The following is a 16,558-nucleotide window of genomic DNA, read 5'->3' as shown; positions in this document are numbered from 1 at the left end:
TTCCTGCAAAGGGAATTCAGTGTTGGGCTTCAGAAAGGCATTATATTGGGTCTTGGTGTCCACTCCTACACCTTAAGCTGCTAGAGGCCACTTACAAATTCATCCAGGGTTAATTTTTTTTGGGGAAAAGATGTTTTGTTTTTTTCCCTTTTAATCAGATTTGGAAGCTGCATGCTCATCTTGTGAGGCCAGTAATACGATTTCTTTCCTCATGTCATTTAAAGTATCATCAGTAGTGTCCACATCAAAAGACTTGGAGTACCCTGAGCTTCAGTATTAAGGTACAAGTACAATTCCTCCATGTAGTGCTGTGCCTGGTAGGGCTGCAGTGTTGGCAGTCATTCCTTAGAGTTACTGAGATTACTTTGTTTTAATCAGTAGTTGACTGAATTTTGTGAGCCTGGTGTAATTTAGATTAAAAATACTTGCTTGACGAAGTGGCTGTTGGTTATGGGAGTTGGGTTTCTTTTGGTCTGTGTCTTGCTTTTGGGGTGGTTCTTTGGGCTTCTCTTTCTGGAAGGAATGTGATGTTGTTCTCACACATTTACTACTAATGTGTTATTTTACATGCTTGGTTGGTCATCTTATAATTTATTCCCCTGTAATGTGTGAGGACACTTTAAAAGTATCCTGTACAAAGCCTTTTCTCAAGGGTCCTTTCTATCTTACTTAATGATAATGTAACATTATGTCAGCACTAGTAATGAAGCTACCGTGTCATAAAGTGGTTTCAAGCACTGTATATTAACTGGATGTGAAACTTTGTAGCCTGGTCTACTAAATAGACAATGCAAATGCAGTAACTTCTGTGACATGAGCAGTCTTTTCTGGTTCTGCAGTGCATGAATATCAGCCTTACCTCTAGTCTGAGATAGCCTGAGATGCCATACTGTTACTGACATACGACTGTACTGTTAGATGGTTTCTCTTGGTTATCCCTATATCCTGTTTCTCTGTGGGACAGATTTTGAGGGGATATGGGAAGCTGAATAGTTCTTCTGAACTTCCAGCCACTGGGGGCCTGTTCCTTAAATGTGCAGGCATAGCCTGCCTCTGTTCTCAAAGAGCTTAATAGCTACTGCTAATGGTATTTCATGTCTTTTATGGTAGGATTCTAATCTTTTAGACCTTTCTTGTTAAATGAATGTGTAAATGGAGAGAAAAAAATCTCCAGGCCAATGTTTGATGGTATAGCACAATACGCCAATGATATTTCCTAGTCGGTTTTATAATATTGTTATCAGCAATTTCATGTTTGAAAACAGTATTTAGAAGCTTAAGAGAGAGTAAACCAAAGCCATAAATCATTAAAATGTTCTGATACATTTATTTTGTCTTTTGTTTGAAGTTGGACGGAATTTTATGCATTCTGTCTATGTTACTAAGGAATCTTTAGTCTAAAAGTCCTAATATAGGTAACAGAATAGATTTTTTAAAAAACTCAGATTTCCTCTCCCTTGAAACAGCTGATTTGCAGCTTATATGCTTGAGGAATTTATAAAATATAAAGTAAAATGTCATGATTAATGAAAAGACTATGCTTATCATTTTATAAACCATCATTTAAAAATGTATACTTTATAACTGTGATTTACTTGGGTCTAAATTAAAATTTTCAGTACCAACAGAGGCTTGAATGATTGAATCCAATCATTACTTTTATTAGTATATTTTTCATTAAGTCAGTGTAACAAGTCAGCAAGAATTTAATATTAGCAGTAATAGAAGAGAGAATAGTAAATGAGGTAGTTTTAAAGAAATTACTGGAACAAATGGGTAATTTTTCAGTTATATATTACTGCAGGTCATCTAAAATTTCTTTTCACCTTGTTCTAGATTTTATACAGTCTATATTTATTTACCTTAGAATCAATCTGATATGAAGTCTTGTGTCTTTCTATTTTTTTAAAAAACAGCTATTTGTACATTTTCTCTTTTGTGGTTCCATCTTCTTTTTGAGTGATGGATCTGCCTCAGAAGAGAGAGGCTGGAAGTTTATGTAAGCATTCACTACCTTGAAGGGATAAGATTCAAGCCAGGAAGAAACCCTCCAACAGAGCAAAATGCTGAAAGGGTAACATTTTGATGCCCTGAAAGGAGAGGGAACACTAATTGTGAAAATATTTTTATCATCAAATAAATGTAAGGGAGGAGGAGGGTGTAATTTTTTGGTAAATTTCAATGGTATCTGATAATTTTATCCTGTGCATGTGATTTTTCAGTCTCAAGATTTGTAGCAGAGAGATACTGAGCAATACATGATGCTCATTAGAGCTGTGCTCAGTGCCTGCCATCATGCTGGGTAGGGAGGAGGCTTTCAGGAGCATCAGTCCTTGATAGAGAACAAGTCCCCAGGCTTTGACTAAAACACAGACTGCTACAAAGCAGTCGTGCCTGGTTGAAATTACTCTTTTTCAATAGGTCAGCCTCATTTGGGATGATTTTCTGATGAACTTGTATTCTTCTGTATGATCATGCAGATAATGACTTCTGACATTTCTGGCTACTACAAGATTCTTAGTCCAGTGAGCATGCATGCTTGGCTGCAGTTTCTCAAACCATTTCTTCACCTGTGTCTTCCTGCTTGTGCTTTGCATGGTCCTGGTGCAGAAACACCGGAAGAGAAGGAAGAAGTTATTACCTTAATGCTAGATCCATGAGGGACTGGGAAGGGGTAAGCACAGCACAGTATATAAAACAAGCAAATAAACAAAACCCCATGGTGTTGTAAAAACAAAGGTACTTTTATTGCTAGAGAGAAAACTAAACAGACACAGGTCAGATGTGAATCACATTATTTATGCTGTTCTGGAAAAACAGCTTGGGTACCAAGATGATGTGTGTGGCCTAAAAAAATCTCTAGATACTTCAATAAGCATCGCTTACTGAGTTTTGGTTATACTTGTAGAAAAATGTGATGAGGTTTCTAAGCAAGCAATGACTTCAGAGTTAAAAGTACAGAAGCTAGTGCACCCTATTGCTAAATACAGTATAAATGAACTAAATACAAGAAATAAGTGAAATTCTTTTACTTTTTAAAAAATCTGTATTTATGCCGTACACTTTTCACTAAGGTTTCTGGGGAAAGAGAGCCCTGTATGTAGATGTCTTGCTACATTTGCATGTTTTCCCCTTTTTTAAATGGCTTTAAGTTGACAATTTACATTTCTGGGAAATTGTTGCAGACGTGTTGAAGTATTCTTTGGCATTCAGTCACTAAGACCAATTCTAGTTTTTGATTTTGAGACATTCCCTGTGTTCTCAGTGTTATTGTTTATACCTTCAGTATTTTACTTACTGCTTTTACTTTTCTCCATGCCTTAACTACATAACTTTGCCATGGTATAGAGCTTATTTCTAAGTATTGAGGAATAAAACCAACAATTTGACTCTATGGTTGGGGTTTTTTGGGTTGGTTTCTTTTGGGGGGTTTGTTTGTTTATTTGTTTGTTTTTCTCAATGAGAAATTATTTGTGGTTTCAAATTCTGTTTCTAAATCCTGTTTAATACATGCTGGTTCTACTATATGCAAAATATCACAATTCTTTGCATGAAGAGCTACAAATAAAAAAGCTCATCATATGTAGAAATAAAGCAGAGTAAGGAAATGAAGTGAGTGCACATGAGTAATAAATCTGTCTTCTCATCTCTCTGATATGTTCACTCTATACTGGAAAATATTTGTGGAGATGAGTTAAATAGCACTGCTTCACAGAAGTATTTTTTTAAGTACTGGTGTCTTTCTTTAATTGATCCCTAATCACTGTCAGTTATATTAAATGACTTTTTTTCTCATGGGCAGAAAGCCACTTTGTAGTCTTCCCCAAAACAAAGGTTTATGACAACTTTTGCAATAAGTTTCAGGAGGACTGTTTTTTCCAGGTTAACAGTCATTCTTATAGAATTATTTTTAATCAAGGAATATGGTTTATGTGAACAGCTATTAAAAGAACTTACCGTGAGTAAAAATAAGGCAAAGTTTTGTCTTTATTGTCAGTGGGTATTTTGCAGAACTTTGCCTGGATTATTTTAATTTAAATCTTTTTCTGCTGAATAAAAGCCCAAGCAAATTGTTAAAATCAAATAGCAAACTCAGTTGGAAAGGAGGAGGGCACAACCCTGTGACCAGGTGATGGAACACTATTTGGAGAACGTTGACAATTTTCAAGTGGATTTGCTCAGTGTTTTGTATCAATATATGTATACTGAATGCCCAGCAGTATTTCTTATTGGTAGGATTGACTGAAGGCACCTTTTTTTTTTTTTTTTCCCCTTCTATTTCCTTAGTTAAATTTACAGGTCCAGCTGGATTTTCTGTTGTTTTTTATGAGATGTTAGATCATCTATTTGAAAATGCAAAGACTGAGCAGGGCTGTTGTGTTGGGCAAGTGCAGTTTGCAGAGGCATAAATGGAACTAATAAAGCAACACACGCTATTGCACGTTGTGATAGGTTTGGGTGTCCCTTGTTTGACAAGAGGCTTAAACTCCCAGCAGAAATCTATATGTTTTTTATGTGGCTCAGGATGAGGGAAAATTCTGTGCTACTTGAAACCAAATGCACCACCACCCCACCGCCCCCCCCCCCCCCCCAAAAAAAAAAAAAAAAAAAAAAATTAAATCCAACCCCACCACAACTATATTGTGATAGCTGCTGCGTTGCTGCTTTGCTGTAGAATATATAAAATATTACACTTGGGGCTTGCCTTTTTCTGCCCTTTATTTTTTTTTCTTTTCCTTCTTAAATGCGCCTGGCTTTTACAGATATGGCATCAGTGCCAGGTTCTGTGTTTTCATGTTCCTCTAACTTCTGATGGCAGCTAGAATGAGCTGAAGGAGGTGACTTAAGCAGAAGGGAAAGTCATGTTGCCCTTAGGGTATTCCTTCCTCATGACTTTCTCATAAATGCCTGGAAAATTGTTTGAAGTAGAGTACTTCCTATTTCAAACACTACTTATTTAATTCAGTAATGGTTTTACAGTAATCTTTCTCTACAGAGCAGATGTTGGATATACTAGCATACAATCCAGAGACAGGAAATTTTGGAGAAGTGACCCAAAGCAGAGATCCAGCATAATCTGTCATGTCACAGTAACAAACTGTGTGGTAACAGCTTTACAAAGATGCTGTCATTTTAGATAGTTTTGAAAATGGGAAGCCATAGTGGAAGAGTTGAGAGCAAAAAGCTATGAGGGAGATTGAAGTAGACTGTGGTGAGGAAGACAGTTTGTTGACTGGTGATTATTCAGTTGTCTGTCTGGACCATTTGCTTCCAGAGAGAAACCAAAGTGACTGTTTCTAAGAAAAAGGAGTAATTAACGTTGACAGGGTTTCTGCTTCTGAAAGGATTTCCTGTAGCAGTCCCCTCTCATGTATTCATGCATGCATGCAGAACAGGCACACTAGAGCTAGCCTCAAATTGCAACTGGTCCCTAGCTTTTTTTCAGCTTCAATATTCAGCTGGGCTCTGTTGCCTGCACTTCCTCCTCCTCTAAAGGGAATATTCCTCCCCTTACACGATTGTCATACAGGTGATGCTCCCTTGAGACTTTTTGCAGTGATCTGATTATTTATAATTTATAGATGATGCTGTACAGTACATTCACTATTTTTCTTGGTGATCACAATTCATTGTCAAGGATGCTGATGTTCTGTTGTACTAAGGAGGCTGACATAGAGGAAACCTCTCATGAGATGTGGGCATGCACACAAAGTGCATCCTATCTTTATAGATGGAATGAATATTCATAGTGCTGCATATTACAAAGTTTCCCTGAAGTGTATTGACTTTGAACTATAATTACTAAAAGTCTTTCTCAAAAGCTCTGCATTAATATGGGAGGTACCATTTAACAGTGAAGTAGCTTATGATACTAAACATATCTGACTTGTCCCATTGGTGATTTTTTGAAGAAATGCAGAGAAATCTTCATCAGACCAAATGAGCAAAAGGTGACCTGTTAACTACTCTTAACAACAATGCAGCACCCAACTTGTTAATGGGGGTATCATTTCAATTTTAGGCAAGAAATGAATGGCAGTTCATCAGTGCTCAGCAATCACACAGGCTAAGCAAACCCAAGCCAGTCTGTCGCCAGCAAAGAAAGAAAGAGGAATGTGTCTCTCTTATGTTGAAGAGCTAGATGCTTACTGCTGAGGGTGAAAGAAAAAAGGCAGTGCGAACAGGATATTTGAGGGCTCTTGCTCAATTAAGTAATAAACCATTTAATATGCAGCAGGTGTTTTGTGTGTCTTCTGTCAGGCTGGAGACGGTACATGTTTTGGGTGCATAAACAGAATAATGCTTTTTTGTGTGTTCCTTATCCCTCCCCCTTTTTCTGTGAGTATATTCTGACATAAAAACCAGAAGTTATACCAGTTGCTACCCATAAAAAAAAAGATGGAGTTTGATGCTCTGACACCATTTCCTCCATAAACTCATTTGTTGGGTTTTATGTAACTGAATGTTAACTGTTATCCAAAGCTACCCAGTTATGCACTCTGCAGTGCACAGTTACACAGTTTGAAGCTAATTGGAGATAGCATTGAGGACACCAATTTCCTTTGCTTCTTCAAAGGAGGTACAACTTTGAAGAGTGTGTAAGAAATGTAACTTCTGTTCTGCAGACAGCTTTACAAAACAGTTTCATCTGAAATGGAAGAATCCTTATTTTGATGGTGTATTGCCTTGTCTTTAAGGTTGCTTTTTAGAGGACATAATCTTTTTAAATGTCTTTGAAATAGACTCAGTGCTTTACCTGGCATTGTACAGTGATCTTTTCCTCTGGGGTTTTTCAGGATTTTTCTGGCAGACAATTTAAAATGTTATTTTATCTTTGCTGATTTCTTACTGTCAGTCCCCTGTGTCTGGACACCAGTTCTTGTATACTTTAGATTAAAGGTTTTGGTTTGTCCCTAAATTACATATAAGTAGTTGTCCTGTTTCTGACAGGAGCCAGGAGCAGAGTCTGGGGAGACAGGCAAAGGAAAAGTGGAGCAAGTAAGACAGAGTTAGTTCTCTTCCTGCCTTCTGTTGATCAGAGATGTGTGAAAATGCCTGTGATGACATTATTTGTTTACTATAAAATAAATAAAAACAAATAAAAAGAGATCAAGTCTTCCAGGGTTGTTGATATTAGATAGCTGTCATGCTTCCATAGTAGAGTTTGGTGGGATTAGTTTTCCTTCATCAAAAGGACACTGTAGTTAGTCCTTTTGATGCAAAACTGAATGTGCTTTTACTGGCAGTTTGGCATTTGAAAATTGGTTCCACTGCTAGTAGAGTGATTACTGCTGCTGTGTAAAAGTAAACACTTTTTCTCCACCACACAAAGAGTAGAAAGCTGCAACAACTTCCTTCTCTCTTCCTTTTTCACTCTCCACAGCGATTCAGGCATTTTTGCTGTCTCTGGAGTACAATCTATATGAATTCTTGTATTAAATCCTGATTAGGTATGTTAAACAATTTTTTCCCAAAAGCTCCATTAAAAACATTTTTTCTTATTCATAGCATTGTAAACCAAGCCTGTTTTAATCTACTCCTTTTGTGCAGTTTATACAAGCCATCAAATTTAATGATGCTCATGCTCTTTTTAGCTGTCATTATTACAATGGATTTAAACCAACATATGCTCACTTATATTAGAAACGTGCTGGATGAGCAAAATAGGTGTATTCTATCAGATTATGTTCTGTTGCTCATATGATACTTTTGTAGTACTCATGCTGTGGTGAAATGCAAAGTAAGGATTGAATATAAAAAATTGCTTTCTCAAAGAAGAGACAAAGAGCCAGCAAAGCAAGTTCAGTGGATATGCACTGTGTAGCAAGCCCATCACAAAAGGGTTCCAGTGGCCAGAGTGGGTATATTTCTGGGAATTTCAGTAGTTGATTCAGTGGAGAATTCACATGAGCATACTGAAGCCTGGCTTTTTACTTTTGTTGAGAAAATAATTATATTTTTTAAAAGCTTTTTGACAATAATGTCTTCGGCATTAGCTAAAGGATATGTGGTGTGGGGTTTTTCCCCCTCAACATAGTTCCTAATCATATTTAAAACTTACCCCACCCCCAACATAAATACATAAATTTTAAGAGGAAAAAAAAGAAAAGCCTTTAGGCATTCCATGTTTTCCAGTCCCCAAAGACTGTGCTCTGTTGAGCTTCCAAAATTCTCTGGGCAACCAAGTCTTGGTTATCATTGACCTAGAAACACAAAGTCTCATTTCAGTGGACTAGGAATTAAGAAATCAAGTTACATAAGGTTATTGGTACTGGAAGACATATTAATGAACATCATTATGCCTCATTTTTGTAACCTTTGCTCAATTAAGCAGTGTCTCCCATCTGTAGTTGGATTTAGATCCTGTAGCATCTCTAGGGAATGCAGGACTTGCAGTTCTTGCTTCAGAAAAGACTAAAGATGTTCTTTCTTGGAAAATTAACTGTGTAAAAAATTACTTTAATTTTTAAAACAAAGCATAGCCCTGTGATCTTTAATTTAAGAATAGCTTTTTAATGTCTTTTTTGATGCAATCTGTGTGACAATGAAGCTTACTTCTGCCTCTGTGCTATAGTACTGGATTCTTTTCTAGTGCACAAAGGAGGCCTTTAAAAGTCTTCATGAGGTTCTTTTAAGTGTGGCTTTTCCAAACAGGCTTCAAAACATCTTTTCCTGATTTAAAAATGCTGTTGTATGAAAATGAAGGAAATAGCCTTACTGGTTTTGTATAGCCTTACTGGTTTTGATCTGTAACAAGTTCAGAAGAAAGCCAGTTACCCTTTCTTATTAAAGTGTCTCACAGGAAAGTGCAGATGCAGTTTGTGGTTGTTGGTTTATTGGTTATCGGTTTTTACAACGTCAGTAATAGCTTTGTGTTTCTTGTCTAAGTCTGAGCAGTAGTGATACAGCACACTTTCCTTCCCCTATCTCTTTGGCTGCACTGCTGCAAAATGCTTTGTTTGAGAGATGTTTTAGATGCTTATTTTATGTGATGTGTGTCTATTAATGCATATTTGGAGGTGGGTGACGTTTTTGGTGAGTAGCCATGAGCACATGCAGTCCTCCAGAGAGAGAAGGGAAATTATCAAGAAGCAAGAAAGTCTCAGTGAAAAACTGCCCCTATCTCTTGGCCTGAAGCATCTATTTTGATAAATCAAAGGGAAAATCTTAAGTAAGCTAACATTTATTTGCTTCTGGTAAAAGATCACCAGCAAGCATAGTCTAATTCTCTTTTGCCCACATCTATGCTTTTAAATTCCTGTCAGTTTAGTTCCCTTGTACATGCAAGAAAAAGAGGAATTTGCTATAGATGTGACTTCTGGGTCTACACTCCCATTGAACCCTTGTAGTTGACCCCTTATTTGCACACTATTGACACTACAGCAAAAGAGAGCAAGTGGTTAATGGTAAATGCGACAATTTAGAAAAATGCAGCCTTTGGTACTTCTTTTTGGTCCTTTTTGAGATGTCTATTTAGATTCCTCTATTAAAAAAATAAATCTAAAATACTCTATATTTATTATGAAGGCAAACAGCTTCCTCTTTTTTTTTTTTTTTTTTCCTTCAAATTTTTTCCCCACTCTCATATTTCCTTTTCTTTCCCTATTCTGGTGTTGGTCACCACTTGTCACTGATTTATCAGAACATGTAGGATTCAGTCTCATCTTTAAAATCCCATGTGCTACCATGTGTCTTTGTATCTCTAGGTATGAATGGTTGTATATTAGGCATCATTTTTCTTCTTCATTATTTCTCTTGCCACACAGATTTTGTATGAAAAAGTAGTAAAAGGTAAATGCATTGTGGGCTGCACAATCTCAAATATTGCTCTTTATTTAACTATTTTCTTTATCAGATGGGGTAGGCATATAAAATTGACTTTTACTGAGAGATGTGTACAGAGACCAAAACACTTTTGAAATTTCGTGTGCGTGTTCCATTAACAGGAAGGAACAGCTTTTAAACATGCTATGCTTATTTTCTTTCTAGTTCATTCTTTAGTGATGGAGACAGCTGGCAGAGACTCAGTCACAACCTTTATCTCTGTATGATCTTTATAAACAATCCCTCATCTCACTCTGAGTTTGCTCAATCATCCCGCTTATTCTTCCCATTCTATTAAATGCCACAGATTTTTTTTTCCCATTCCATTTTAGTATATAAAAGTCACAGGAGTTTTTGAGCACCGAGTACAGAATGAAGATGAATAAGTAATTAAATGCTACAGGAGCTGCTGATTGGCACATAAGGCTACAGTGTGCTGAACTGATATGAGTTACAATAACTTGCATCTTTACTTCCTTGAAAGAGTGCATAATGAGACCTGATTTAAATATGTTCTGTTTTTAAGAAACATCCCATGTGTTTTCTTTGAAATTAGCTTTGCCTTCATCTGTTGGAACTATTAAGCAGATCTGCTCCTTGAATTATTCTGTACAAGCCTGTACAATTCAAAAGAGAAAAAGAGACTGCAAATTAACAGTGAGTAATTTTGGAAGTCCACTTATTATGCTCAAAAACCAATTTTAAGGTGCAGCTGAAGGAAATAGGTGCTTTCAGGATACACTAAAGAGTGTAAAAATCACAATAGCAAAAGTTTTGTAGCTTTTAAATTTTCCAAGAGTGGAAAAGACTTCAGCTGCAAAGCATTCAGAACAGAAATTTTTTTAATGCCCGGTTTTAGGCAACTTCCTTTAAAAATCTTAGCCTCTAAGAAGAGTTGGGTGTTATATTAGAAATCAGATGTATATTTAAAGTAGAGAGGACAAATGGGTTTGATTATCTTGGTGTAACAGAACAAATGGTCTGTCTATCTGCATTTCTAGAGTTTTAAAGGGAGTAACATATGTTTCGCAGTCACAGAAAGAGGAACAAATCAAAATAGAGAGTAAATGGCTCCTGGTTGAAAATCATGGATGCATTTTTGTTCTCTTCCTTGAGAAGAGGATTGTATTAGTGGGGTCCTGGATTTCTCCACTGCAGCTGGCTAACTTGAGACCTCATACCTACAGATAAAAGCTGCAGTGCTGATTGCAGTTATTGCTTTGTTTCATGCTGCATAAAACATTTCAAGAGTGTAGTTTTTTAAGCACAGTCCGTCTACCAGTGGAAGACCTTTTTCAAAGTAGAATTTTTTGAAGTATTTTTGGCTAGTATTGTTTAAGGTCAGATATAATAACAGTTTTTGTTGACACTGCATCAGCTCACCAGATTTTATGTTTTCAGGGCTTTTTTTCACCTCTTTTATAAGAATCAAGAATGTCTAAAATAGTGTTGCTTTTTTCAGGACTCTTGCACATTTGGGTTTATGTAGGAAGTAAGAATGGATTTGCAAGTGCAACAGAACTGTGTAAACTATAGACATTGGATTTAGTAGTCTGTCACCTGTCAGATCACTGTGGGAAGTGAAGCTTTCATTTTAAACCATTCCCTAAAGTATACAGTAGTTTTGCAATTTATAATAGTTGTATGAAATACAGTGGTATGAATTATTGTCCAAGTCATGTACAGCCTCTTTCTGTATGACCTAATATAGCTTTAAAATATTATGTTTTTATAAACAAACAAACAAAAAAAGAACATAGTGTGGGCAAAATAAATGTGTTATCTTTGCACTCAGTGTTCACTTTTTCATTTTGTATTCACATCGGCATGCTCAACAGGACTCAAAAAATACTTGCATCCTTGTGTTTAGCTTATTAGTGGACAGTTTTCAGTGACAAGTTTTGAGATGCTTCTCAAGTTTTTCTGCCATACTTTCACCTATTATATCTATACCAAAACTCTAGTATCCATTTTCTCCTAATTTTCTCCCTGAAATGCATAGTCAGAAACAGGACGGGAATTCTCCCTCTACTAAAACCTGTGGTCCACTCAAAGCTTACAAATGCTTTAATTGTTTTGGTTCTTAATGACAAAAGGAGAATGAAGTAATATCCTTGTCTACTGAAGGAGGTACATCCATTCTGAGTAGCCAGTGGAGAAGTATCTCTTGAAAAACTAAGTAAACCACCAAAATATATGATTGTACTTCTTATTGTATAAAAACCTTAACAATAATCAAATTCAGCATTGCGGGTTTTATGTTCCTTGCTGGGCTTGTTATGACTTTCTGTGTAGAGTTCCTCTAGATGTGATTTTTCCAATGAAATCTTAGTTTTGTCCATTCAAGACAGATGATATTTCAGTTCAGATCAGATTTATGAGTGGGTTTCTTTCTGCTCTATTGCAGAGAGGTTTGCTGGAACAAGAGATAGTATTATTGGTATGCTTGGTTGTCCTTGCGTTGTGTACTCTCATTGCTCTTCTTGTTTGCTGGGAGAGAGACACAGAGAAATATATTGAGTATTGCTAAGAAAACATTATGCAAGTCTGCGTGCATTATTTTTTGCATCTGTGGCATAAGAACAAAACAAAACATAATCTAGGAAGTCTATGGTGTGTTCAAGGTACTCTACTGCTAAATGATTTTAGTAGTATTATTTCAATGTGTGTGGTTTATTTCATGCTGAGAGAGTTTTTATCAAAAATATTGATAAAGATTGCCATGGATGACTTAGAGCTGATGAGCTGTATGGGCAAAACTCTTAAAATCTTTGTGTTGTCAACCTCAATTTGAACAACTTCAATGGCAGGGATGTTGGAGAATTAAATCCAAGGTCTCTTAGGTCAAACTTGATTGAAATTTTATTGAGGGTCAGGACAAATTGATGAAACACACCATGTGAGGGTAAACAGGAGAGACAGAGTAAAATAGACCTGTCTCTAGATTGTTCCTAACTGCTGGAATTTCTTAGCATACTCAAAATGTGACATAGCCTCCCTTTTCTTGTATGCTTTGGAAATATTTTGGAAGTTATATGGAGGGGAGAAAAGTAATTCTAGAAATATTTCCTACTTTAAAGCATAATAATCAACCCTCTGTTTCTGACAAATTCTGAAATTAAAATACATTATATTTTACTGATGCATCTGCACAGATTCTACTAACCAAAAGTCTTTTTTAAATGGAGAATTTTTTGAGCTATAATACTCTTTCTTGAAACAGATTCCTGTATAGAGAATGCTTTAACGATTTGTAAGCTATGGATGATTCCATGTGTCTTTAATGTGTGTAATGTGAAATTAAAATATTGATACATACTGTGAAGAACTGAAGAGATTCTTCAGGAATGTTGCATTTACAATGCTTCCATTTCTGTCTCTTTTTTTTAATAAGGAGGGCTTGTTTTTTAAATGGCAATTTTTGTTAGTTACGACATGTAGTATGTACTGAATCCTACAAAGAATATTATTGCTCTTCAGAAGCATACAGAGACAACACTGTTCTGAGGAGTGCTTGTATAAATACAGCAGTTAATGAGTACTGAAAGTTGGACTGTATAATGCAGGATCCTAAATGTATGGAGGTTAGTGTGTTTTCAGTGATTGTTTTTTGTTGGGGTTATTTATTTATTAATTAATTTATTTATATGTTTGATTATTTATTTATTTTCTCTGAAGCAGTAGAATGGAAAGATTTGAAAAGGTGAGGAAGATAAAGGAAGGAAGTGGAGGAGGGAGGAAAAATAGCATCTTGCCTCCTGCTAATTTAAAGTTGAAATAAGGGTGTTTTTGTTGTGATTGTGACATCAAGAAACTAAGTGATGAAAATAAGACAGCATTTTTGAAGCTTTTATGGTATCTGTTTTTCCAACTTTTCTATAGTAGACCACTCATTTGATTATATAATGTTGTCAACATTGACTTAACTGCTTTTTTTTGATCTGGAATGGGGCCTTAGCAAATTGTGACAGCAAAATAAGCCTCGACTTTTTAATTAGAACCAAAAAATACATTGTAAAAAATAAATGTAGCATTCTAATAATGTTTAAAGTATCTTCTTTTGTGTTTCTGTTTGTAGAAAATAATAAAACAGGAAAAGCAGTTTCTTTCTAGGTGGGACAGATTTATGCTTTATGCAGGTAGAAAAAGCTTCAAAAGAAACATAACAGCTGACTACTTATAACCTTTTTTTTAAGAAAAGTTGGTTGCACTTAACCCTTTAATGAAGTCATAAATGCTGGAAAGCAAAATATCTTGATATTCATTTCCAGCACCACGAAAAAATCTTATATAAAAATTGATTTTTTTCTTTCTTTATATAAGTTTCAACGGGTTTTTGCATAATAGTGATGAAAATATTTTTTGAGTAATTTAAAAGATGGCTTTTTCAGAATGTGTTACCACAATAAAATTTCTGATATGTGTTTTCTAAATTTTAAAAATATTAGTAAATAGTGGACAGAAACAAGATGTTTCATTTTCTAAGGAATGTTAACAATTTTTGTAGTTCTTCTTAGCATTTCTAAAATAATTTTCTGAAGTCTCAGTAGATGCTATCAAAAAAGTAAACAGTCTGTTGTAGTAATGTTGAAAGCAATGAACGCATTAAGTTTACTTTTTAATAGAATTTTAATGTAATAGTTTCAGTTTGTTAGGCTTCTTTGGAAGTTACCATCATTACCTTTCTTGTATTCCTTTCTTCAAGTCAATTTCCTAAAAATTACCCTTTCAGCCTCAATTTCTTGCTGCTCCTGTTTTGTAAAATTTGCATTTTATCTTGCAGTCTGAATAACATTGGCTATTACTCACTCACTAGACAGGTCTGGTTGGAGAGATGAAAACAGAGAAAACTGTATGGTTCACAAGGTCAAGTTAAAAATGCATTCTTCTTTCCCTTCCCAAAAGGCACTGAGGCGTGAACTGAAGGATAAAGAGCAAACCATTCTCAACGCTGTGGATCAGGCACGAGTTTTCCTTGCTGACCAACCAATTGAGGGCCCTGAGGAACCAAGGAGGAGCTTGCATTCAAAAACAGGTCAGAAAATACTCACTTCTGGGGTGAGAGAAAGGACTTGCATGTCTCTAGTACATATTTTATATCCTAGTTGCTTGCTCAGACCTCAGAATTTTCTGAATGGCATCTTGATGGCTTTTATTTCAATGTTTTAGGCTCAAGGATTACATCTCTGCTTTGTAAGTGCTTACATTTTAATGGAAGAAGTGGAAACATGTCTTCTGACTCTTCCAGGTTTTGGTTCAAAACGCTAATGATAGTTCTATTCTTTTTTCTTAACACAATAACATATACACCTTAAATGTAGTCAGAATAGTACTTCAAGGATTCCCATTCAAACATTCTTATGTCTATTGCAAATTTTTACTCCACAAATAGAAATAAGCATATTTAGTGGTGTATCTCATTAGAAGTAAAATAAATCAGCTTTGAGAAGGCAGTCATTACAGAATCCTAAAGATTTGAATATTACATGATTCATTGCTAAGGAATGGAACCACAGCTATCCTAGAAACTGTTTTTGCGTAGTATTTATTGAGATATTGCTCTAAATATCAGAGACCTACAAGAAGGTAATGCTTTTTCTCCAGTTCCCTGCAACCACAAAATAGGAAATTCTCTCTAAGTTCTACAGTTATATCTCTGATACAATCTACAGCATTATGAAGTCTTACTTTTAGTTACACAAGAACTGTTCTCAGAAAATGTAATAATCTGCTTTTGTAGAATTATTGGTTGCTGTAAGATGCAAACAATTTACTGTTCTGTATAATTTACATAATTACAGTCTATCTACTTTTATCAGGAGTTAGTTTTTTCTTTCCGTATATCATCATATACATTTCCGTTGTAAACTTCTTAACTTCGTTCAGTGGAAACAACTAGTCTTTCCTGCACCCATACATTGTGTTATTTCCGTACAAATTTTTAAGTAGTTTCATATTCCCTGGTTCAACTTTGTGATAAAGTTTGAATAGCTGGTGATTAAAGCCAATGAACCATTTTTCTCATTGATTAGTGCTGCTGGTACCTTAGCTTTACTTCTGTTTTGAACTCCTGAAAATCAGTTTCTCTTTACTCTCAAACCCATTTGCTATATGGCAGCTCTGATGTTTTAGTTGGTCTAAATCACAAGCAAACTTTCAGTTGAAAATTAAGGATGCTCTCTGTATATTTGTTCATTCTTTCACACAGAAGTTTGAAATTGCAGGTTCTCTCCTCAAAAATAGAACCTCTCAGCACAAACAATGCCAGTATGTAAAACCTTACCAATGTAAAATGTTCATTTTCTAACAGGGTTTGATATCAATGTTCTAGTCAGTGTTGATTGATGAGATGCAAACTGCAAGAGCAAACTTCAGATAAGATTCATCATGAATTCCTGCTATCTAATCTATTAGGATGAAAATTACTATTATTTTGTGCTATACCAATGGCAGTGAGAACAGTATAACAGGGAATTTGATGACCATGGTAAAATGCATAGCAATAACAGCCATGGTCTGCAAGTGATGTGTGCATGTCTCTCGTCTAGTCACTGTATTTGAAAACCAATCGTATGTTCAGACTGAGAAGCCTCCTACATGTGCACTGAACTTCTTTTCCTCTTTCTTCTTCACACTCAGTACTTCCATGGACTTTCTTTTTTGAGCATGTGATGGGTTAGTCTTGACTACCAGCCAAACTCCCACCCATCCACTTATGTCTTCCACTGCAGTG

General features: G+C 35.6%; 1 protein-coding gene across 6 annotated transcripts in view; it reads left to right on the top strand.

The window, feature by feature from the left end:
• Positions 1–16,558, top strand: part of UTRN (utrophin) — a gene marked incomplete at its 3' end in the record, with an annotated part of 340,309 nt that overhangs the window by 237,133 nt on the left and 86,618 nt on the right. For all 6 annotated transcript variants that reach the window (XM_083856272.1, XM_083856271.1, XM_083856273.1 and 3 more), the window contains one exon: positions 14,731–14,860. In XM_083856272.1, coding sequence (XP_083712398.1) covers positions 14,731–14,860 — 130 coding nt within the window. The remainder of the gene's footprint in view (positions 1–14,730; positions 14,861–16,558) is intronic.

This window comes from Zosterops lateralis, assembly GCF_965231275.1.
Source record: "Zosterops lateralis genome assembly, chromosome: 3".
NCBI classification, from domain to species: domain Eukaryota; kingdom Metazoa; phylum Chordata; class Aves; order Passeriformes; family Zosteropidae; genus Zosterops; species Zosterops lateralis.
This window is presented reverse-complemented; position numbering and strand designations above follow the sequence as displayed.